The sequence below is a fragment of the Ciconia boyciana genome, chromosome 5 (assembly GCF_034638445.1).
Source record: "Ciconia boyciana chromosome 5, ASM3463844v1, whole genome shotgun sequence".
NCBI lineage: Eukaryota > Metazoa > Chordata > Aves > Ciconiiformes > Ciconiidae > Ciconia > Ciconia boyciana.
This window is the reverse complement of record NC_132938.1, coordinates 75,936,293-75,959,806: the sequence shown is the minus strand read 5'-3', so window position 1 is coordinate 75,959,806 and position 23,514 is coordinate 75,936,293. Positions and strand designations below refer to the sequence as shown.

Below are 23,514 nucleotides of genomic sequence, written 5' to 3'. Positions count from 1 at the left end.
GCAATATGCTTATTTTAGCATCTCTTCTTTTTTTGGAAATACTGATTTTAGTGACTTAAGAAAACATGCACCCATCTTTTGCATTCTCTTTAGTACTGCAGGTCTTTAGCATCTGCTTGGTTATTATGTCAAATTTTGATATGATTAATGATGTCTGTACAGTACTAATCAGAGTGGCTGAGAGATACGTATGTAGTGTTTCATAAGAATATACACATTTTATGTTTTCTGTCTGAAATATTGTGCTTTAAGAATATTTTTTTAAATTTTTTGGTTTACCAGATGGTCTAGATTGTATTGCAGAGATGCTAATTAACCTTTTGCTGGCTTAAGTATGTGAGAATTTTAGTACACAAATTCATGTAGTGTCTGTTAAACCAAATAACATTTAGTTCGTATTTAATCTCAATTGATTTGTCTGAGGGAAGGCTTTGCATTCAAATTCATTACTGCTTGGTACTGCAGTATCTACTGTATGTACTCCAGCAGGTTCAAAGCTATCTCCGCAACATAGGAGTATTCTTTCTGTTTGACGGAAATGTCTGTGAAGCTTAATTTTGCAGGTAGATATTATATCCAATCATAGGGTCATCTGGGTTGGAAGGGACCTTTAAAGGTCATCTTGTCCAACCCCCCTGCAATGAGCAGGGACATCAACTAGATCAGGTTGCTCAGAGCCCCGTCCAACCTGACCTTGAATGTTTCCAGGGATGGGGCATCTGCCACCTCTCTGGGCAACCTGTGCCAGTGTTTCACCACCCTCATTGTAAAAAAATTTCTTCCTTCTATCTAGCCTGAATCTACCCTCCTCTAGTTTACAACAATTGCCCCTTGTCCTATTGTTACAGGCCCTACTAAAAAGTCTGTCCCCATCTTTCTTATAAGCCCTCTTTAAGTATTGAAAGGCTGTAATAAGGTCTCCCTGGAGCCTTCTCTTCTCCAGGCTGAACAACCCCAACTCTCTCAGCCTGTCCTCATAGGAGAGGTGCTCCATCCCTCTGATCATTTTCATGGCCCTCCTCTGGACCCGCTCCAACAGGTCCATGTCTTTCCTGTGCTGAGGGCTCCAGAGCTGGATGCAGAACTTCAGGTGAGGTCTCACCAGAGCGGAGTAGAGGGACAGAATCACCTCCCTCGACCTGCTGGCCATGTTTCTTGTGATCTAGCCCAGGATATGGTTGGCTTTCTGGGCTGTGAGTGCACATTGCTGGCTCATGTCCAGCTTTTCATCCACCAGTACCCCCAAGTCCTTCTCTGCAGGGCTGCTCTCAATCCCTTCATCCCCCAGGCTGTAGTGGTACCGGGGAAAAATTAAACTTTGCACTATTTGCTAAAATACTGTTCATTTTGCTTTCTTTTAAACCTTTGAAAGAAGTGATGATCTGCAGGATGCTGGCACTACTCAAAGGCACGCAGTTCCCAGTAAATGCCGTATTCTAATGTGGGAAAAAATAAATCTGTAATCGTCCACCTCCACATCCTCTGATCTTTGGTTCATGTTCTGATTTAGTGCAACAGAATTGTCAGAGTTAAGACCTATGGCTCCTTATAGTTTACATGAACATTTGGCCTGCTGTGAGACTGTGCAGCATCATGGGAATTTCTGATTTACCATTCAGTATTCTGTAAGCACAGCTTTTTAAAGGTAATCAGTCTGAACAGTAGGTACTGGTGAGTAATATTTCTTTCTTTCCTATAAAATAAATTTCAATTCTGAGCTATTGAAACATGATTGTTGTGCACTCCACAATTCTACATCTTCAGTTAAAAAACAAACAAAAACTCCCTTAGTCTAAAAATTCTTTTTATAGTCTTGCCAAGTTAGCAGAAAATAGAACTATTTAAAAGGAGACTTTACAAAACAACACAGTTCTTAAAACTCACCCTACTGAAGAGGTTGAGAACAGGTAATAATAAAGGAATTTTAATAGGTAAAGGAAATTTATACCCTTTGCTATCAACAGCTGTACTGTCAGAAATAATTACCAGTATCTCTTGCAGTGTAAGACTGTAAGTCACAGTAAGAAGCCAACAAACAGAAGAGAAAAGGAGGAGAAATCTGATCAAAAAAGCAATAATGGAATCAAGGACAACCCGGAGGCAAAGCCAGATGGTCCAGGAGATAATATTAGTGAAGATGAAGCTCAAACTAATAACCAAAGGAAAAAAGGTCGGTCTGGGCACTATGTATAATGCAGTAAGTCACCATTGATACAGTTACATTAATTCCAGTTGAATGACTTGATGAAACTTTTTATGTTTTGCATTTTCTAGGTGATAACAGGATATATTGCTTTCTGCTAGGAAGCTTAAAACAGGCTTCCTTTCTCAGGTTTTGGAGTGTTCTGTTTAGTCAAATAGGAATTCTGGGGAAAAAGCAGCTCATGTCCTACTGATGGTCCACGGAGCTCTGACAATTTCTGGAAAATTTTAGCATGGCTATACAAACCATCACTGTCTCTCATATCTTTATTTCCCTAAATAGATAGCACTATGTGTGTCTATGTTACTATATATATACTAAGACTTCAATTTTCATGTTTTACTATTAGCTTACACCTTGAAGTGATCACTTGAAAACTAAACCAGGTTATTAATTTCCTTTTGATCCAATCTGTTACATTAAAATTAGGAAGCAAACCTCTATCTCATTTCATCAGTAGACAGAGAAACAGCTGAGAGAGTTTTAAGATATTGCTGCCATCAGCTGCTTTTTTTTCTTGCTTCCCTGCTGGTATTTCTTCAGATCCTAAAGACCTTTGCTGTTTAGATCTGTTAATCTTCCTATGTATATATTTAAAAACAAGTCCTTTATTGCTTTTAATTTTTTCAGTCTAAGTGGAAATCTAAAGGAAAGCATTCCACAGGTACAACCTATTCCCTCCCCCCCAGTGTGGATAACCCATTTTATGTATTTGCTTATATTTCTTGGCTACAAAGATAATATTTGCCGATCTATACTCGACTGGCATTGTGCACAATGCCAGTCGAGTATAGATCGGCAAGTATTATCATCAAATAAATGGTTAGTGGATATTTTAGGCCAGCCTGCAACAAAATACAGCTTTGCTAATAATTTTTGATGCACGTGAATGACCTTGAGTATCTTAAGGTAAAAATACAGTACCACAGCTAAATTCTCAGGAAAATTCTTATGGTTTGTTATTGAAATCTTTATTTTAGTAATTAACTTGGTATGTTATTTTTACCTTTAAGTTTCATATGCAAGTTGTGAAATTATATAGTAATGAATTTACTGTATATATTTAACACTTATTTAGCTATAAATTCTTGGTAATGGAGCTTACATCTAAAAACTAATTAAATAAAAAAGCTCACCTTCATTTCATATATTTAAAGCTTAGGTAAGGTTACCTTTCAGTTTGAGAAATTCCTGTTTACTGCATTTATTTTATTTAGTCATTCATCATATCTTAAAATTTCAATGTTAAGCTTCTCCCAGTTTTTAAACTTTGAAATTAACTGTTACTAGTTCTACAAGAAGAATTCTATAGAATCTTTTCAGGAGCTGAAACCTCAAGTAGTACCATAATTAAGGGTAATATATTAACTTTTCAAGGTAACAAGCAGAAATGGGTGCCACTTCACTTGGATGATGTAAGATCAGACAGTCAAGAAAGATCAGGCTCTCGAACTAGCTCCAGATTTCTGCTGGAAACAAACAAGTTAATACCTCATAACAACAGACGGAATGAGTCAAAAAGTAAGTAGTTTTCAATCTCTGGGTCTTTCTATTTGTGGCGAACAAAGTGTAATACCACACGAGTAGGCATTAGGTTGGCAGTTTATGTTGAAACTTGACTTTGCCTATACTAAGTAAAACCTAGTGTTACTATTTGCCAATAACCAGCAAAAAATAAATAAATTGTACTATAGTTTAACAAATTTTAATTTGGAAAGCTTTGTTTAAAAGCTTACTGTCAGATTATTTTTTTTAACCTCTTCACAAATTGATCAGAGTTGTAATGTCTCAGTTACTGACTCTGCTGAGTAACGGAGTTGGAAACAGTCTGTCTTTACAGCGTGTGCTGGTGCTTTGAATCAGAGCAGCATATATTTTTCTCTTCATGGCTTGCTGCAGAGTCTTGGGCCACAGCTTTACGATGCAGAAAGTTTGGAAGTAGTCTCATCAGGTGGCTTCTCTGTCCTGCTCTACTGCTATTCCCATGGCTTGTTGCTACCAGAGCAATCGCTTGTGGACCTATGCTTTGAACTCTGCTTTGGCAATTCTACTGATGATGCTTTTTCCTTTAAGTTGGACCAATTCCCTCAGTTCCCTGACCTATTTCTCAGCACGGCTGTGCAAAAAGTTGTACTAGCACAACTGAGGGAGAAATGCACCACAGCTGGTACTGCTTCTGGTCCTCAGGTGTTCTGCATACAGCTTGTCAGGTGGCAGAAGTCTTAGGATGAGTGTAACTCTTTGGTTTATGTATTTGTGTTTAAGTTTTAAAATCACAATATACATTAACAATTTAAATATGTGCTCATTATAATAAGTGCTGGATGCTACTGAGATGAGATTTGTTTATGAAGTCATTTTAGGAACAGTGATGTAAGGGTTTGATCTGGATGTCCGAGGGATTGACAGGGGCAGGGGGAGGATTTTTACTAGCGTATCACTTTCTTCAGCAATTATTCCTCAGAATGGTCAAATGACCAGAAACTTGTAGCATGAACTCTAGGCTCTAGTGATTCAAGACCAGTTTCAGTCTGAGAGAACATAAAACATCTCTTGCTCTTCATGAATATTGGCTGTTTAAATAAAAAACTTGTTTCAGGTTTAAATACAACACTAGCTCATGAAGGTGTTCTATGTAGGACTTTTGCATGTGTCTGAGCCACACGTACTCAGAGCGCAAAAATGGATCTGATTTGGGGAAATAGTTCAAATAATGCCTATGCATTTGGGATCTCTAAGGTTGAGGGCAGCAAGTGTGAAGGTTGAGGTCCAAATTCCCGGTGAGACACACACATACAGATTATGATATTTATAAATTCAGAGTCTTATTTGACAGAAAATAAAGTACAGGAACCTGAATGTCTGAGCATACATATTTTGCTGTAGGGTTCATTAAAAATAGTTGCTAGTAAAACAAGATTTCTAATACGAATGAAGAATCATCTCTTTAGTCACTCCTTTGTTAAATTTAGCAACTCTCAATTGGATCAAGTAGGGGCTGTATCCCCAGGCATTCCTCTGACAAAGAGGTCCCCCGGCATCTGGAAGACTCTGCAATTGCAGCTTAAGGAAACTTTAAGCAAGGGTGACTGACTGAAGATGGAAGTCTCGGAGAGTGTTAGGAAAAGAGAAAGAAATGGTGTGAGAGAGGGCTTAATTTTCTCTCATGAGTAAAGTGAGAATTACACCTGTCCTTAAGTTTTGAGGTGAGTGGAGCCAAGGTCCCTGGGGTCTGGTTTGGACCTGCTTGCTTTCTTTTCTTCTGCTGCTTCTCTCTTGCTCTCTTTTGCTCTGTGCAGACCACATATTTATATGAAAACCTTACATAGATTCTTACAGAGTCATCTTAGGTTTGTATGTGTTATCAAAAAGGGGTCCTTAACTTAAAAGCTCAGTTTGGGGCATGACCAGCAGAGAATAAACGATTGCTGTTAAATGGGCAGAGTTAGGGGAGCGATAGATCACTGAATCCAAACGTCTTTTTTTGGCTGCTTCTGGGAACAAAAGGGAGGCTGCAGAGAGCCATTGCTGTGGAAATCCCACCCTGAGCAGGACCATCAAGAGCTAGCAGCTCTTCCTAGCTCTCTCTAGGTACTGGGAGTTGTCCACAGGAGGACACTGTATTATCATGCCTGGAGGGAGAATTGCATGATCATCATTCCTTCCCATCCCAAGCCAATCATAGGTATTGTGATCCCTGAGCTGGCACCAGAGTGTCCAGTTGCTTCAGAAGCATTTGAGATTGACTGCCGGTCAAGCCCATTTACACTTTTTTATTGCTAACAGCTTCTGCCCAACTCACCCTCGGGTATGGCTGGGCAAACCTTACCGTTTCACCCTTGCAGCTTCAGATCTGGCCACCCGCTTCAGCCAGCATGACTGAGTCAGTGGATTGCCTGGGCGCAAGCTGAGAACTGTATGTGACGAGGGACTCTTTGGCACTGTGATATTTAATTATGATTGCAAGTATTATGCTTTTTTCTCTTAAAGATTGGCGTCGTGATAGAGAAAAGAGAGATGATCATGATGAAGTGTGCAGCGTGAGAAGTGAGGGCGGCAGTGTTCGAGGATTCTCCAGAGGCAGAGGAAGAGGTAGAGGCAGAGGAAGAGGACGAGGCAGAGGAAACCCTAGAAGTATGCAAAGAAGTAGATGCTTAGCAAAAATGTTAAAACTATGTTTATAATGTTATTGTTTGCATGTGAAGTAAGAGTTGTCTCAAAAAACATACCCTGTAACTTAATATAATTAAGTAGTTTGAGTCTTTTTAAAATCAGATGCTGAAAACCAACAGTAAAATAGCAGTGTGTATCATGCCTTAAAATATTTGTGTGCTGGACTTAATATTTTTCATCTTTCTTTTACGTTCTCCTTTATTTTGAAGTGAACTTTGAATATTCAGTTGGTTATCAAGAACTGTACGGTGAAGGAACTGACCAAATATTTCAAGCTGAGCTTAATGCTAGTGTGATGTATTACTATGGTGATGGAACAGGAGTGCAGATGTATTCTGTGGATGAAGCACTTCTCAAAGAATATATAAAACATCAAATGTAAGTAGATAGTTTAATGTACAAATATTTTTGGAGATCTAGTTAAGGTAAAATAACTCATTTCAAACCATGTTTAATCCTTATTATCCATATAAAGATGGAGATTAAGGCATTTCAATTTAACTTTTTGATTTGACCATTTTACCAGTGTCAGTTTGAATTTATTCCCTAGTGGCGTGGAAAAACTGGAGTGACGGGGAGGAATTTTAAGGAAGCTGTTCTGCATCTTGTGCTGTAGTCTGGCTCTAACTCATATACCTGCTTTATTTATGGTACATAGCCCTCTTTTTATGTTGTCATGTAATTGAGATATGGATGTCTCTGAGCTTGTGCTTTTGAGTACTGTTGGTCTGTTTGCCTATAAAGCTCTTCTTGGGTGATGTAGCTAGACGTTTCCCTTATTTGCTCTCAATTTCACTTTGAGAAGTCTTGTTAGTTTTATGTTTTCAGAGTGTTTCACCTGAAACATTTAACCGAAAGAGAGTAGTTTTGCAATGATACTTGATTTTTTCAATAATCTGAAATGTTTACTTTCTCGTGTACACCATTAGGCAATGAGGAACCATCTGGAAGACTGATTATCACCAGGAGACAAGTCAAAAAGGGCCTGGAAACCACTAGTTCATTTTAAAGAGACAGTTTCCACCACCGGCAGATATTTCATCTTCTGTACTTGCAATGGCATTTCTCTGCGATGCCTTTGTGGTGGTTTTTGATTGCCCTTGTATTCCATAAAGCAACTTGCTTATTTTATTCTTGCTTCTTTTGTTACAGTTGACGCAAAAAGGAAGAAAAAAGCCTCTTTAAGGGCAGAAAGTATCTGGCATGTGGCTATCAACTTCAAAACTTCTATTGCAGTCTTTTTTGTTACTCTTGCTGCCAGGCCCCCCCTATGAGACCTGACAGTGGACATGTACCCCCATGTCAGGATAATCGGCCTGCACTGTCCTCAGACAAGTGAGGGAGGAGCACAGACACTCCACTGTTGGCCAGATTTCTGGGCATGCAGTGTAGAATCCAGACCTTCTAAGGTAGGACATGATGATGTCCCCCTCTGCTGAGAAAAATGTCAGTTACAGCATTGGTCACATCTGACTTCTGGTTATATTTGTATTTTATTTTAGCAACAAGAGATTGGCAGGTGTCAATAGAAGACTTGGCATGGCTGGCTAACCAGAGCCATTGGTTGCTTGTCTGATATAAACTCCTAAGGCAGTTTGATTATGGAGTTTGCTTTCCATGAGAGAGAGGGAGATTCTTGAGCAGGTTTAGAATGTATCTTCACTATTTTTATGCTCCTTAAAAAAAAAAAAAAAAAAAGGTGGTTTTGTTATCTATTCACATCTTTTATCACATTAAAAATGATGGTAAACAGACTTTATTCATCAACTACCTATTACTAGCTTCTAAATGGGGATGGGTTTGTCCGCCTTTCATCATTTAGTTATAAAATATTAAAGTGACTATGCCAAAGAAGGACGTATATACAGAATAAAGCTACACAGAGCTGTTAGGTCTCAAAGTTCCTTATGGAGTCCAAGATAAATCAGGATATATTTGAGAAGTGAGATTGGTTTGAATCCTAGTGAATTGATGAATTTTTAAACAATTTACCTGCTTAATAGGGAAAAATCTTAGAGACTGTGTCCAACTGAGTTAATGTGTAATTATAGTAAGAAATACACTGCTATCAAGCAGTTTATGCTTGTCCCAAGAACCAGCTTGATGTACAGGAGAGAGTAATATTTGTATTATGTACAAAAATATCTTTAACGTTTTTAATTACAGGCTGAAGTTGTCAGCCTGAAACGTTTCAGTGCTTAGCAACTCCTCAGTCTGCAACATGCAGTAGAACTCTATTTAAAGCCCTCTTTCTTTAAAAAAAAAAAAAAATAAAGGTTCAGACATGCATCCAAGTCTGCATCAATTCAAGAATAAGCAAAGGGACTCTGAGGAAAATGAAAAAGAAAAGAAAAGCTGGAGGGGGTGTATGTGTTTAGGTTTTCCCTCTGCTTGGAGCAAACTTGTGCGTTGTCTTCATTTTTCATTAATGGTCTTTCACATTCCTTTTTCTAGAGTGATGGACATCAAGTGAGGCAGTTTGAGTCAAGTTCAGTCATTGTCCATTTCTGCTTGTGGAATTTTTAACTAGGTGAATCGTTACAAGATTTTACCTTTACTGTATGACTGTAAAGGTAACATTAGAAAATGTTGATATATGGCTTTTGTGCTTGCTTGTCTTCTAGATTGGGAGGGGAAAAGAAATGTAGCAGTTCAGAACAGTAAATAGGATATTCTTGAAAGAAGCCTTCTCTTTGTGCCCAGTTGCTTCACTGATCAGTTTACTTAGCTCCGAGTAAGAGCTTAATTCTCCAAAAGCCTTATTCTCTTCTCTGTTTGCTCTGATTTAATGGCGATGTTTTCATTTGTCGTATGTCTTATTGTCCAACTTTGAGACTTTATATTCATTCTGTCTTGGAGCTGAGTGTTTCATATAGAGAGCTTTTGCTTTGAGCTACTAAAAATTAGAGCAAGAAATGGTATCAAGCTTCTCCTTGGGTCAATGATGGCATCAGAGTCCTCTCCTCTTGGTAACTTTGGCCTTGATCCCAGCTTCAGTGGAGACACTTAGCATTTTATACTTTGGTGAAATTAGCATTAACTTTATTTACATTTGCATGTGGCTTTTTTTTCCCTCAGCATTTTAATGCGCTCTTGTTTTATTTTTGCACTACCTCTATTTTTGTGTCACAGAATTTTAATTGCTCTCCATTAAATATTTCTCTACCTACATTTTCCTGAACCTGATGAGGACTAGTATTCCTTGGATGTAATATGCAAAATCATGGTATGATGTGTAAACTCTGTGAAAGGCCTAGATTTTAGTTGTCGTGATTAAATTGGGTTTTTTTTCCATTCTTTTTCATAGGATGTTTTCTCATTCCCTTGATTCGTGTGACAGATCATGATTTGAATTCCTTACTTTTTCTCTTCACTAAGTATAAAACAACTTGATACCCTGATCATTTCATAGAGCAGCTTCATTGTTTAAGAAGATTTGTCTTTCTGCTATTTTTTTGTCCCTCGTCTCTCTTGTTCTGTGGTATCGTCAGATTCCTGAAATGGTCCTTGTCCCTCTTCTCTTTATCCACTTAAACATAATATCTTCTTTTAGACTTTACCTTTCTCCATGAACTGTTGTGCCTTTTGGTACAGTTTCATGACAAATACAACATTACTATTTTTGTTTTCTCATCTTCCCACAAGCATGCTTGAAGTAATGATTCAGAGTACATATATGTGCCTCAACACTCAGATAGAATACTTAAACCTTCTAATGTACTGGAAACTGGGAAAAGAAAAGATACAGTTCAGGGTGAAGGTGCACTGATACTGCTGTGTGGGAAATAACTTATGCCCTGACTGTAAGCAGTAGTTGTCCTTCATCTATATGGAGGCTAAGAGAATGTTGTTTCCTTCTGTTCATGTAAGTAATAAGGGAGGGGATGGGTGAAAGAAAAATTGAGCTTAGTTTTTCTTTGTGCAGTTCTTATATGCAAATGTAACAAGGCTTTGATTTATACCCCTGCGTACTGTACTGGATCATAAGTCTGTCTTAACATGTCGAGCATGCATGCTGTTCTGTAAGTCTTGTTTATAATGATACACCTGTTGAAAGAACGATGTTGTTGATGACAAAGTGTGCTCTGTTTTTAATGGAAGACCTTAACAAGGAATCTCTGAGTTGCTATTTTAGGATTTTCTTTAACCTATAATAGGCTCATATTTGTATGTTTCTTTCTGCAGTGAGTATTATTTCAGCACAGAAAACTTGGAAAGAGACTTCTTTCTGAGGAGAAAGATGGACCAACAAGGATTTCTGCCTGTTTCATTGATTGCTAGCTTCCGTCGGATGCAAGCTCTGACTACAAATGCTGCACTCATTTTGGAGGTAAAATAATTCAGAAGTACATTTGTAGAAAGTTGCTTGGTTAATTTTGTACTGCCATTTAAAGTCAGTGCTATGAAGTTAAGAAAGATTTCTGTTTGCAATGACGAGGATTTTATAAAGAGGCTATAAATGGCAAAGTTTGTGGGGTTTTCTTCTTTTTTGGATGGTGCTGGATATGTAAGGATTTTAAAGTTATAATATGCTTGTCACACAGGCCCTAAAGGACAGTACAGAAGTTGAAACTGTGGATCAGAGGATAAGAAAAAGGGTTGATCCAGAAAAGTGGCCAATTCCAGGTCCTCCTCCATGCAGTCTGCCACCGACTGACTTTTCTCAGCTTATCAATTGTCCAGAATTCATACCAGGCCAAATTTTTGGCTCACATACTGGTAAAGGATTTATTTTATAGAAACATAAGTTTAGAACCGTCTATCTAGCTTAGGAAGTTTGCCTCTTGATACTGGTTTCATAACAGAAGTTGTACATTTGGTAACGGTTTATTCAGCTGGTGTGCCTGTACAGCCTTGCAGTTGCCAAGTCACATGGCTGGCACGGCTGATGTGAAGTAGATAAAAATGTCTCTTATGTGTTACGGCTGTGGCCATTCTCCAGAATATAGTATGATGGACTACAGTCCTTTAGTACAGTAGTAGAAGTAGTAATAGTAATCTTACGTTAGTCATAAAATCTACTTCATTTTGGTAGCAGCTGAAGTTAACTCTTTATTTGGTCCATCCTGGTTTTGGACGGGGATCTCATTCACATTATTAGTAGGAAGATGGCGTTGTTCGCTGACAACCCTTGGCAAGGAAATCTTTTAGTAAAATGTTGGCTGGGATTAAATTGGAAGAATTAAGACTGAGTTAGGCACCCGTCCATAAAGCTAGAGGATGGTGTGGAGAAAATATGTCCCTAATGATGCTGCTCTTGTTTTCTGAATAACACATAATTTCTCTCAGACTGCTAGAAACTTTCCATGTAAATAAGTTCCTAGAATCGATCTTTTCCTAAAATGTTGAGTGAACTGTGAAAAGCTATCTCCTAAAAATGAAAAGAAATTCCGCTGATCAGTGTATATTTAAGCAGAGAGGTAGAAAAATGGTAGCTGCGGTTAAAAGAACTGCTGTTTTCCACTGCTAGAGTCTGCACCAAGTTCTCCAAGAATGGGAAGCCCACTGAGTCCAAAGGGAAACGCTGAAATGAGTAATTTTCAGACAATGTCTAAAGGATTGTCTACAAGTTTGCCTGATTTGGACTCTGAACCTTGGATAGAAGTGAAGAAGAGGCATCGTGCATCCACGGTCAAACTAAAGGTAAAATCGAAAACCTTTAAGTTATGCTTAAATAAACAAATGCAAAACCTGGCAACTTTCAGATTATACTGTAAAACAAGATTTTTTTTTTTTTTTATGTCTTAACGTATGTGATGCTTGATAATGCAATACAGTTAGTGTGCGTACTTCACACTCTACCAGACCTAGAATAGCTAAGTGCATTTAAAATTCTGATCCAAAGCTCACTAGAAAGAAAAGGAAATACTGTTGTTTTTTTTTCCTGCTGAGGGACAGTTGTACCTGTTGATTATTGAAAAATGTATTGTAATGTGCCTTGAGAATTGTTCTAAAAGCTTATGGCAGAATTATTTAGAACAGTAATTTACTTAATAAACAGCTGAAAGGGGCTGTATTGTTTCTAATTCCCGTACATTTATTTATTGAAAATGTTCTATCATGTTCTATTTGTCTCCCATGTGGATAATCACTATCCAATTCGAATATAAAATGCATCACCTTTTCCAACTCAGGAAAGTGTTCCTATACCTGATCAAACATCAGATCAACAACAGCCACCCCCACCTCCAGAGGAACAAGAACAAGAAGAACTTGATTTTTTGTTTGATGAAGAGATGGAACAAATTCAAGGTCGGAAGAATAAATTTACTGATTGGTCAGACAGCGACTCTGATTATGAAATTGATGATCAGGACATAAACAAGATTTTGATTGTAACACAGACACCACCGTATATGAGAAAACATCCTGGTGGAGATCGTACTGGCAACCATGTATGCCGTGCAAAAATTACATCAGAACTTGCTAAAGTTATTAATGATGGCTTATACTATTATGAACAGGATTTGTGGATGGAACAGAGTGAAAATGACACTATGATGAAGGTAACTCTCTTCATTTTTGACGTGAAAACCATGCCTTTCCAAACAGTTCCAAAATTAATTTCAGCCATCTGCTATGTAATTGTAAAATGCTACACTTTTTTGAAAGAAAAGTGACAGTGGTTGAATTGACAGGTCTATTGAATTCTCTTTATTTTGATAATATTGTAAACAGTTGAAAGCAAAATGAGCAAGTTGTTCTTGTCACAGATTTGACCAAAACCATTGAATGAATATTTTTTGGAACTATTTTTAACATTTTGGAGGTGGTTCAATTTTTCCAGTGTTTTCTTGTTCTATGAATAGCTTGTTTCATAGCATTTGCAAACCCATGCCATGGGGGAAGGGGGCACACTTCTGAAGTGAGATAATAAGAGAGGAAGGTAATACAGTCATTTTAACGTAGTTTTATACTGAGGTTCTGTTTACCTTGTAGCTTGTTAGGATGATAGCTCAGTGAGCAAATTAAACTTTGGATTGCACACCTTGTTTTATTATAGAAACCCTTTTATTTCCTAGCCTGTACATGGGCCTCTGTCTTTGAGGATTTCAAAACTTAAGAAGGAGATTGTCAGCTTTGTGATTTAAAAACCAATATTTATTTTTAAATTATTGTTTCTTTTAAAAAATATACTAAGCAGCTGTAAAATTACAGATGAGTTGAACTCCAGCACTGCATAGGCAGGGGGCAACATGGCACGCTGCAGTCCTGTCACTTACTGCTCTTGGTTTATTAAGAAACCCCTTCTTTTGTGCGAGCGAGCCCAGCAAGTGGCAAGTCTGTAGGCAATCCCACTGTATCACTAGCAGGTATTAGGTGTACAGAAATACAAAGGTACCTAAAGACTAAGTGGTGAGGGGAAGGAGTTTTATCTCCTTAAGGACAAAGGTGGGCTGTGGGGCCGGGAGGAAGGGGGAAGTAGCTTAAAGGACAAATGGAGCATGCGGGGACAAGAAAGAGCTGACAAAGATAGGAATGACTGTTGAGAATAAGAGCAAGAAATAAAGGTAGAATCCACAATATGGAGTTTTTGTTACAAAGCAAATGGACCAAGACAACCAGCAAACTGGAAAAGGACAGTGACAAATAGCACCCAGCAAGAGGAAATATTTTCTTTTTTGTTGTTGTTGTTACGTTCTTGACAATGATTTAAACAAGATTTTGCACACACGGCATGCACACGCACACGTGTCCCACCCCACCTTCAGCTGAGTAGGGGCATGAGTGATTTGAGATGCTGCCACACATCTTGGAAAAATCCCACCCTTTCACAGTTTAAGCTACCAGTAAAAAAAAAAAAAAAAAAGCTGAACACTTTATTTACAAATACTGGCTTTTCTTTAGATGTAGCCTGAGGAAGGGGGCAGGGCCTGTTCTGCTCCCCTAAATTGCTAGGACCTTCCTTGGCACGCTTACTGCAGGAGGATGGGTTTGGGCTTGGCAAGGGAGAGGATCTCAGTCATTTCTCTTTCTTATTTGTCTGTGAAAACTCACATGTAGATAGCCTTACCTGCCTCCATTCGCCCGTTTGTTGGCATAACTTTCTTTTAGCTAGGGTAGTGTGAGCTGCGTTAGGTTATATACAGTGTTCACGGCAACTTTTTTACAATGCGTGCTAGACACTCTTTCCCTCTTCCTTAAAATAAATCTGTACTAGCTGTGTATGGATAGTTGTGTGTCAATTGTGGCTGCTTATTTTCTCTTTTATGAAGTTCACCTGTTTCTCAGGATGGTACCCATTATCGTGCTTTGCGTTTACAATTTGCTTTCTCTAATTCAGCAAGAGATTGAGAACTTCAGGAAGCTAAATCTCATTAGTAAGGAAGAATTTTATAATCTTGCACCAGAACCAATTGCTGATCCAACCCAAGAAATTCCTCCAGGATCTCCAGGGTTACGGAAAGGTAAGTAATATGTTTGGTTGGGGTGTTGGTTGGTTGGTTGGTTGTTTTTTTTTTTTAGAATCTCTGTAATAAAGATCGATTTTGTAGGTGTTTTAACACAGGTAGAAAGAGATAATTTTGGGTCAGTCAGCAGTCTGAGGGGCTTTTTCTTTGCTAATTTTTCAGTGTCAGCTGTTCATCAGTAGCATGGTTTCCATTGAATTAGAAGAAGTTGGTACTCATACTCTTCAGGATATATATGAGCATCAATAGGCAGTGTTCTATTTTGTTGTCACTTACCATATACCAACACCAGGTGCTTTTTGTGTAACTTGGCATTTACAAAGTGTAAAGTAACAGCTAGTGATGCTGTGAAACATTTTCTAGAAACCAGTATTTTTATGGGAAACGGGGATAGAACGAAGTGAGATTAGAAGAATTTCCTACTTGTATCATAACCTTACTGAGCAGTCACAATGTCCAAGTCTTATCTTTTGAGGTATTTCTGATATAGTGGTAGTATTAACATTTACTAGGATACACGCTAATAGCATCTTTAAAGTAGTTGAAGAAAACCACCTCACCAAAAAGCAAGAATGTGGTTACACTTCCACCAATGTTTTTTTTCCATTACTTTGCCAATCTAGATACACAAGAACAAGCAGGTAAGAAAGAAGTGGGTTTACATTTTCTAGCAAAGACATGCTTGAAACGTTACTTCATAGTTTTGAGCAGTTTGTACTGCTTCTACGCCAAGTGCTTTTGTTCATTTGATTACCCTTTGGGGATGATGTAGTTCACTTGAAATTAAATGGGCCTTTAAGATACCAGATACTAGAGGAGCTTAGGCGTTGAAATCCTAAGTTTCTTTTGAAAACGAATGTTTTCTCCTTCCTGCCTACAGATTTCGCAGAGGAGTCAGCTTGTAATTTAAGTCTTGAAGTACCTCCAACAGCGGCAATAGCTCGATCACTGCCAACAGCAGTTCCAGATTCCCCCTGCGTTCACCCTGGCTTCACTCCGCGAACACCTCGCACCCCGAGGTTACAGGATCCCAACAAAACACCCAGGTTCTACCCTGTTGTTAAGGAAGCACGATCCATTGATGTAAAGGTAAACGGAAAGACAATTTTTTTTTTTAAACCAGAAAAGGCCTATAAAACTCATGTCTGTGCATACAATTTAACAAGAATGAAAAGGCAAAAAATGAAACGCTCATACTTTTTCATTGTTTATCTTCAAAATATTTACCATATTCATTCTTTTTTATTTCTATAAAATGGTTTCCGAGTTTTCTCTGTAACATTTCTTAAAAGTCCTTGCTGAAAAAGTGTAATGTCTAAAGAATTTTAATTTGTTACATAAGACTAATCTTAAGGTTATGAAACTGGAGTGTTGTGACTTCATAATGTGTTTGATAGAATATAAAATTTTTAGAACTTTGTTTTAAGAGGGAAAGAATGGGGAAATAAATACTTCATTTACTTTCTTAGACTCCAAGAAAAAGGAAAACACGACACAGTACAAATCCTCCCTTAGAATGCCATGTTGGTTGGGTGATGGATTCCAGAGACCACAGGCCAAGAACTTCCTCTGTGAGGTAAATTTTTTTTTTTTGTCATAGAAAATTTGTTCGCAATGTCATTAGTTCTCACTGCTAACGGACAAATAGGCTGCGATAAAAGACAATTTATAAATACAGTGGAAGCAAGAAAAGAGTGGTCAAGAAAAAGACATAGAATACAAGGCTCTCTGGAAGTAAGCTAGCTAAACTATGTTCACAACGTTGTTTCTTGATCCATGATATAGTAGCAGTAATATTATTTGAAGTACTGATGTTCGCATCAGTGATTTTTGCCTTTAAGTGGTCATTTAGAATCAGGCATTACAGTAATGTTTATCATGATCCAAAACTGCCTGGTTTTTGACATATTAGCACAGAATCTGATTTTCTTGAGGTGCTCCCGAAAACAGATGACTGGGACCCCAGGCATGCATTGCAGTGGTCACCAGGTGACTGTACTATTCTGAGAGCGCTTGTGTAGATCAGAATGGTTGAAAACCAATTCTGTAGAAAAGCACTGTTTATAGGACAGAAATAAGTTTGGGGTTTTTTTCTTATTCTTCAGCAGTTCCAATGCTTCGCCTTCAGAAGGAGCTCCACTAGCAGGAAGTTACGGGTGTACCCCAAATTCTCTTCCGAAATTTCAGCATCCTTCTCATGAACTGTTAAAGGAAAATGGCTTTACTCAACAGGTGTACCACAAATATCGTCGAAGGTGCCTAACGGGTAAGCTGCTAAATGCGCTTCCTAAAAGTTTAGGTAGAAGTTACCAGGTGTCATCTGATAACAGTTTTCTCCACATTGTTCCTAATCCTTAATTTTTCTTAGGCAAGGAAAGCAAAATTTGTTTGATGCTTCTATTTTACGAACTCTGCTTTCCATTTAACTTTACATTCCCTGACAAAAAAAAATTACCCTCAAATGTAAACTGAAGTTACTGGAAGATCTTGTGTGTCTATTACTAATGGAAAAGCACTCAAAAATATTCTGCTGAAAAATTAAAACTAGCTTTTTTTTTTCCCTTTCTTTTTTATTCTAGATAGGAAACGGTTGGGAATTGGCCAGTCCCAAGAAATGAACACACTTTTTCGTTTCTGGTCGTTTTTTCTGAGAGATCACTTTAACAAGAAAATGTACGAAGAATTCAAACAACTTGCTCTAGATGATGCAAAAGAACACTACAGGTATTCACTTCTTCCTGGAAGTTAAAAACTGTTGAGGCCTCACCATTCATTTTAATGATTGTGAAGTTTTACGTATATCTGAAGTGAACATTTTTAGTATTGGCTCTGACTCTTTGCAAATCTCTAAAATAGAAGTCTATGTAAGTTATTTTAATAGCAAAAGTCTGTTTGTATATATTTGTGCTTTGCAGATAAATAGCTAAACGTGCAGCACTTCCTGACTTGTAATTCAGCCCTAAATTCTACAAAGTCCTGTAACTTGTTGACCGTGACAAGTCAGCTCTATACTTAGTAACACTCATAAGATTCTTCCTTCCATAGGTGAAGACATTCTTAACCTCGTTCAAACTGCTTCTTGCCTTCCAAAAATACCAGAAAAATGACCACAGAGGAAATTACCACTACCCTTTTAGCTCTTTGATATTATTCCCTTTCTCTAGTTCCCCCACCTCTATTTCTCTTAGCCAAAGAGACAAGGTGGTAGCCCAATGCTTTGAATGCCAAATGAGGACGTACTGGCTGTGGAAATCCTCAAGTTCGGATACGTTGTCCGAGACTGCAGACTGATGGTCCCTAGGGTGCAAGGGTGGCTTTAATAATACCTTGTGTCTCTGCTCTGAGCTTTCTTGACGCTCTGTGATTATCCAAGGATACATTTACCAGGAGAAACTTCAGAAGGCTCTTAAGGGGACTAAGGTGGCAGCAGATGAATGCGGAACAGAAGGAGGTCCCAGCTATCTAGAGGCCCAAGGCAGCTCTGGTGATGGTGTGGCAGCCAAAGCCAGAGTGTTACTAAATACTGAGCTGGAAACCCTGGTGCTGGGGTGTGCGGGAGCTGAAGGAACACCGAGTCCTGCCCCATGCATCGGGTTTTGCAGTGATGGTGGGTTAGGCTGGCTTTTGGTCCGACCCGCTATGGTTGGTTTTATGTTGAAACTGTATGCAAACATACTGAAAATGTGAAAGTATTCTTCTTCATTTTGTATGCGTGTATGCTGTCTGTACTTCATAAGTTGAAGCCATGGGACAAACCTGATTTTCCTAAGTCAGTTTTGATTATTTGTGAAGGTGTTTCAGAACAATAGGTCGAAAAAAAATTGATGTGAAAAGGAAGTAGTTTTTATGAGAAGGGTAAAATGAGACTATGCCGTTTACTTAAATGCAGGGAGAGACTGAAAACTTGCATCCTTCTGAGGAATGAAGAACCTATGTATCAGGTTTTTGTACCTCTTTGTTCTGTTACAGGTACGGATTGGAATGCTTGTTTAGATTTTACAGCTATGGCCTAGAAAAGAAATTCAGGCAAGAAATATTCAAGGATTTCCAAGAAGAAACAAAGAGAGACTATGAAGCTGGTAATTATCATGGGCCAGTCACTGCTCACACCGGGGTAACCTTTGGTTGGGAGATAATCCCAGTTCCTTGGCACTGACTTGTTAACTAACCCAAGAGCAGCTTTCCTTCAAGCTCCTTGTATCTTAAGGTTCTCTTTAAACATATAGTTACCAGTGAATAATTAAGTTTTTAATTAAATCTGACCTTTGTAAATTGGTAAAATTATCTTTTTCCATTCTTAGGTCAGCTGTATGGACTGGAAAAATTTTGGGCTTATCTAAAATACTCTCAGCACAAGACTCCAGCCATTGACCCCAAACTGCAAGAATACCTTAGTAAATTTAAGAGACTGGAGGACTTCAGAGTGGATGTAAGTTTCAACGCCTATATGAATATTTTTACTGCAAGGTAAACTGAGAACAGTACTTAATTTCAAAAGAAGGCAGCTTTACAAATCCTGTCAATGACTAGAAAAAGCATGATTAAAAAATTAAATTCAAATGAAAACCGCAGCTTTATTCTAGACGTTCTTTTTTGAACCCAAGTATGGTGCTGAGGTGTGGTGGCTAAAATGTAAAAAGTGTTGATCCATTTTCATTGTGTAATGAAATAAATAGCAAAAAATAGCTTATTTGTCATCTTGTAAGACTGATGACTTCTATACCGTTTAAGAATTTGGCAAATGAATTAATGCCCACCCGGCATTTCTTAACGAACAGTGACAGGCATTGTCCTCGCTGAGACTTTATCTGCCAAATTCAATGTACCCTTCCTGTAGAATGCTGAATTCTTAAACTGTGTGATTCTAGAGTGTGGTGCTGCCGTGCTTTTCGCAACTGGGTTATGGTGCACTACGTTACCATCATCCTCTATAATCCTCCATTTTCTAGGAGTTGGCAAACATTTGGGCAGCGACGATTAAATAACGCTGTAAGAATGTTTAAAGTCTGCAGTATGTCATGCACTTGCACTTCTAGCTAAACGGCCAGGAAAGCTTTAGAATCTCATCAGAGAGTTGTGAATAACTAAGATTGCTAGGCCTAACTAAGGGCCTAATTATGGAATGCTCTGTCTTTTTTGATCCTTTAAGGATATGAAAAGGCAAAACCTGGCCTGACAGGAAAACATTTAACAGGTTGCCAATGTTTATTTTCAGCCTCCTATTAGTGAAGAATCTGGCAGAAAGAGACCGGTTGCTGCAACAGGTGAGGATTCAGGTCATCGCAGACATCAGTCTAATTCTTCTAAAACACTTCTTGCCGCTAAACCCACGGCTGCCTGTCAGTCCCAGGCACTGGGAAACGTTACCAGTGAGAATACTCTGCAAGCATCCATAGGCCATAACAGTGCTGCCACAAAATCTATAGAAAGTGATGTACCAGAAAAATAGACTTAGGATGAGCTTGCGCCCTTGAGAATCAACTCTTACATCTTTTACAACTTTTAATTTGGAGATCTTCAAGGTGAGCCAATCTAATACATGATTAAAAGTGTATGGGAAGACAAAAGGATTGGATTCTCTTTTTCACAGGATTTAGTTCCAAAACACTTACCCTAGGAGAGTTGCTCTTGGTTTTGGGATCATCGGAAGGATCCTAGGGAAGATTCTTTGGCTTCAGTATTGCTTTCCTCGAGCTTTTGTTTACAAAGAACTGCATTCCTTGCATATGCAAAAAATACTTTGGGGATGCCTTACATTTCAGCTCATATTTCTTAAAAAAGGTATGATATAGCCATGTTATTTACTGTGCTTTCTTTACCCAGATTTTCCCATTATTTGTATGTTACCAAAGCAAAAAAGATTGTTATATGTAGAATTTTAAATGTAAAGGAAGGATCTATGTGATTGGTTTGCTCTTGAATCTAACTATTAAAAAGTATGTTTTTGTGCAAAAACACACTCGAGAACGTGCAGCTATATACGAAACTGCATTTCTCGGTTCTATTTAAAGACATAGTTTCTATTTTTTTTTCAGGGTCTCCATAGTATTTTATTAAGTATGGAGTTTGAGTGGACATAACTGGGATAGTTTTGCAGATATTTCATTCAGTACTGGTTCTTAAGCAACAGAAAAATACAGGAGAAAATGGATCTGTTGGTTTCATAGTGTCTTAAATTAACATATAGTATCTACAGTTTGTGCAGGTTGTTAAAATAGCAAACTATTCAAATTATTCTCAGCTTGAGAGGTGTCTTCATTTGAATTCTCTTATGATTATGAAGTACTCTATAACAGGAGAGGCATAATTTAAATTTTTTCTCCATATTTCAAGTAATAAAAATGAGCTTGGAGGGAAACAAAGTATTCCTTGTAAATTCTATTTTTTGCTTTATTTTGCAATATCTGAATGAAGTTCCGCTTAAATTGTGCTAGCTAAGCCTAAATGATTTCAAACAGGTCTAAATACAGTTTCACTGAATGTAAATTATCCAAATACAAATTAATTTCTGTAGCTGAAAGATGGGGATTTTTATATCCTGTAATTTCTTATTAACTTCATTACTTTGTTTTTAAAGACTCAAAAAGAACGGAGTGGGTAACTTATTTCTTCCAAGGGTGGGTGAGAAGAAACTCAGCTTTTTGTTAGTTAACTGCAGAAAAGACTTCAGTTAACTTTTAAAGTTAAAAAGTTCTGCCTAGCACAACTGCCTTAATCCATGAAGGTGGCCTGACTGCACAGCCACGTGTGGGGTTTTAAACTTGCATCAGACCTCAGAGGTTATAACAAGTCCATTAATTTTTCTGTCATTGTCTTGTGAACATCAGTGAAACAAATTATGAACATTTGCATTGCAAAGGAGTATATGTTAGCAGTGGCCTTCCCAACAGTTAATACAACTTCAATACAAAATCGAGCCTTTTGTAAGTGGCCTGTTCTAAATGGATTTAAATGAACACATACCGATGTTTTAAGTAATATCCTATAAATATGCTGAAGTGACACATCTCAATCCTGTGTTTGATCCATGCCTTTTGCTATCCAAGAAAATGATGCCAGTGTAAATTTGGATTGAAATTGTATATACAAGGAACAGATTTAAGATATTTCCTTTCACTTTTTCATTGGAAAATGTGCAGATTAAGCTTTTAGTGTGTGTAATTTTGTGATATCTTGACAAATTTTATAAAAACAACAACAACAAAAAACCTAATACTGTTGTATATCAACTTCTTTTTCCCCAAAGTGTGAAGAAAAACAACCTGAAAGAGTGTAAGGCTGTAGATTTGCATGTGAATTTACATTGCCTCTGGTGCACTAAGGTGTCAGGGAAACCCAGCCCGCTGAAGGCTGGAGGAGTGGTTCTTGGAATGAGCCAGCTTTCTTCAAGTTCAATATCGATGTGGTTTTTTTATATGACTGGGTATTTGTCAAAGAAAAGTATGACAGGTTAATGATAAATACAGCTGAAAGAAAAGAGAGTGAATACTTTACCTGCTCTCTGTCCTGTTGGCCTCTATAGGGCTAGTTCCTTAGACAGCGTCCCTTTATTTAGGTGGACAAAAAACCACCCAAGTCTGTCCACAGCTCTGGCTACCCCTTTCACTTCCTTGGGCTTGAATCTTCCCTCTCTCCCCTTGCAGATAGGTGGAAAAAGCAATACTTTCCATTACCGCTGTTTGCACACTGAGCTGAGAACAAACCCATTGCATTTTAGAATAAACCCCAAAGACTTTGCTGGCTAAGCAGCTTGTTTCTCTATATGGCTTAAAGTGGTTCATCACCTTTCAGTAACTGGCATACCTGTTGCAGAGCCATAAACTTGTCTTTGAACATGCATGGACATGTCCAACATCCTTTCTGATGCCGTTTAGGTCCATTTAAGCCAACCTTCAATTTGTCTTTCTTAAGACTCATTGTATTCTAACACTTAGCAAGTCTTAGACCTTTCCTTGTCTAAAAATTCTCCCACATGCTTATTAAAGAATTTTGTTTAGGTTTGGCTTCATTTCTTCTGTTGAGAAATGACTGTACAAATATTTCAAAATGCTGCCCTGCCTTAACTCAGTAAGAATTTTCTTGTGTCATGCTCAAAATATTGGATTGTAAAGGCTTTTTAAAAGGGAAGGAAGACTCGAGATGGCTCTTGTTCCTGATGGAGACCAGATAATGTTTTCCTATAACCAGCAGCAGTAGCCTGTCTGTATGACTGATGCCCCTGGAGTTTAACAGGGCTTTGGGTTTCTGTGGGAGATAAAGCATTAGACTGAACAGAAACCAGTTTGTATTCATAAGCAGCCTCTACCCTGCAGACTTTGCTTCAGGCATCGCTGTGGCACTGAGGTGACAAACTGCACTCCCTCTGTTCTAGACGGAGGAAGAGACTAAGCGTTAGCCGATGTTCTTTTACTGACAAATCCCACAGCTACGCTAGGCTATACCCGTAATCTTAAAAGCTTTCTTCTCTGCTGCCTTCAGCTTAGATGTTTTTTGGTTTGTGGGTTTTGTTTTTTTTTTTTTTTTGGGGGGGGGGGGGGGGGGAAGGAATGCAGTTCCCTTTGCAGCTCACACTTCCACAAACTCCACTATGAAAATGCAGCACACGGACCAACACCAAAACCTAACCCCGTAATGGACTTACAGCTTTTAACTTCTCTGAGGTATTATTGTTGCCTGAACCTAAGTAACAAGAAATGTCAGACTACAACTTACATGGCAACATTATAA

The 23,514-nt window shown here is 38.2% G+C and overlaps 1 protein-coding gene across 4 annotated transcripts in view; it reads left to right on the top strand.

Moving 5' to 3' along the window:
* Positions 1-22,772, top strand: part of LARP1B (La ribonucleoprotein 1B) — a 34,375-nt gene extending 11,603 nt beyond the window's left edge. The window contains exons 4-19 of one of the 4 annotated variants that reach the window (XM_072861537.1): positions 2,002-2,170; positions 3,581-3,724; positions 6,194-6,337; positions 6,586-6,754; positions 10,562-10,706; positions 10,921-11,095; positions 11,847-12,019; positions 12,511-12,882; positions 14,661-14,784; positions 15,668-15,876; positions 16,257-16,363; positions 16,893-17,053; positions 17,367-17,511; positions 18,757-18,866; positions 19,089-19,216; positions 20,003-22,772. In XM_072861537.1, coding sequence (XP_072717638.1) covers positions 2,002-2,170; positions 3,581-3,724; positions 6,194-6,337; positions 6,586-6,754; positions 10,562-10,706; positions 10,921-11,095; positions 11,847-12,019; positions 12,511-12,882; positions 14,661-14,784; positions 15,668-15,876; positions 16,257-16,363; positions 16,893-17,053; positions 17,367-17,511; positions 18,757-18,866; positions 19,089-19,216; positions 20,003-20,236 — 2,709 coding nt within the window. In that variant the 3' untranslated portion in view covers positions 20,237-22,772. Of the gene's footprint in view, positions 1-2,001; positions 2,171-3,580; positions 3,725-6,193; positions 6,338-6,585; positions 6,755-7,637; positions 7,786-10,100; positions 10,242-10,561; positions 10,707-10,920; positions 11,096-11,846; positions 12,020-12,510; positions 12,883-14,660; positions 14,785-15,667; positions 15,877-16,256; positions 16,364-16,892; positions 17,054-17,366; positions 17,512-18,756; positions 18,867-19,088; positions 19,217-20,002 lie in introns of those variants that run through there. The other 3 variants (XM_072861538.1, XM_072861539.1, XM_072861540.1) reach the window with 3 other exon arrangements.
* The last annotated feature ends 742 nt before the right edge of the window (positions 22,773-23,514 follow it).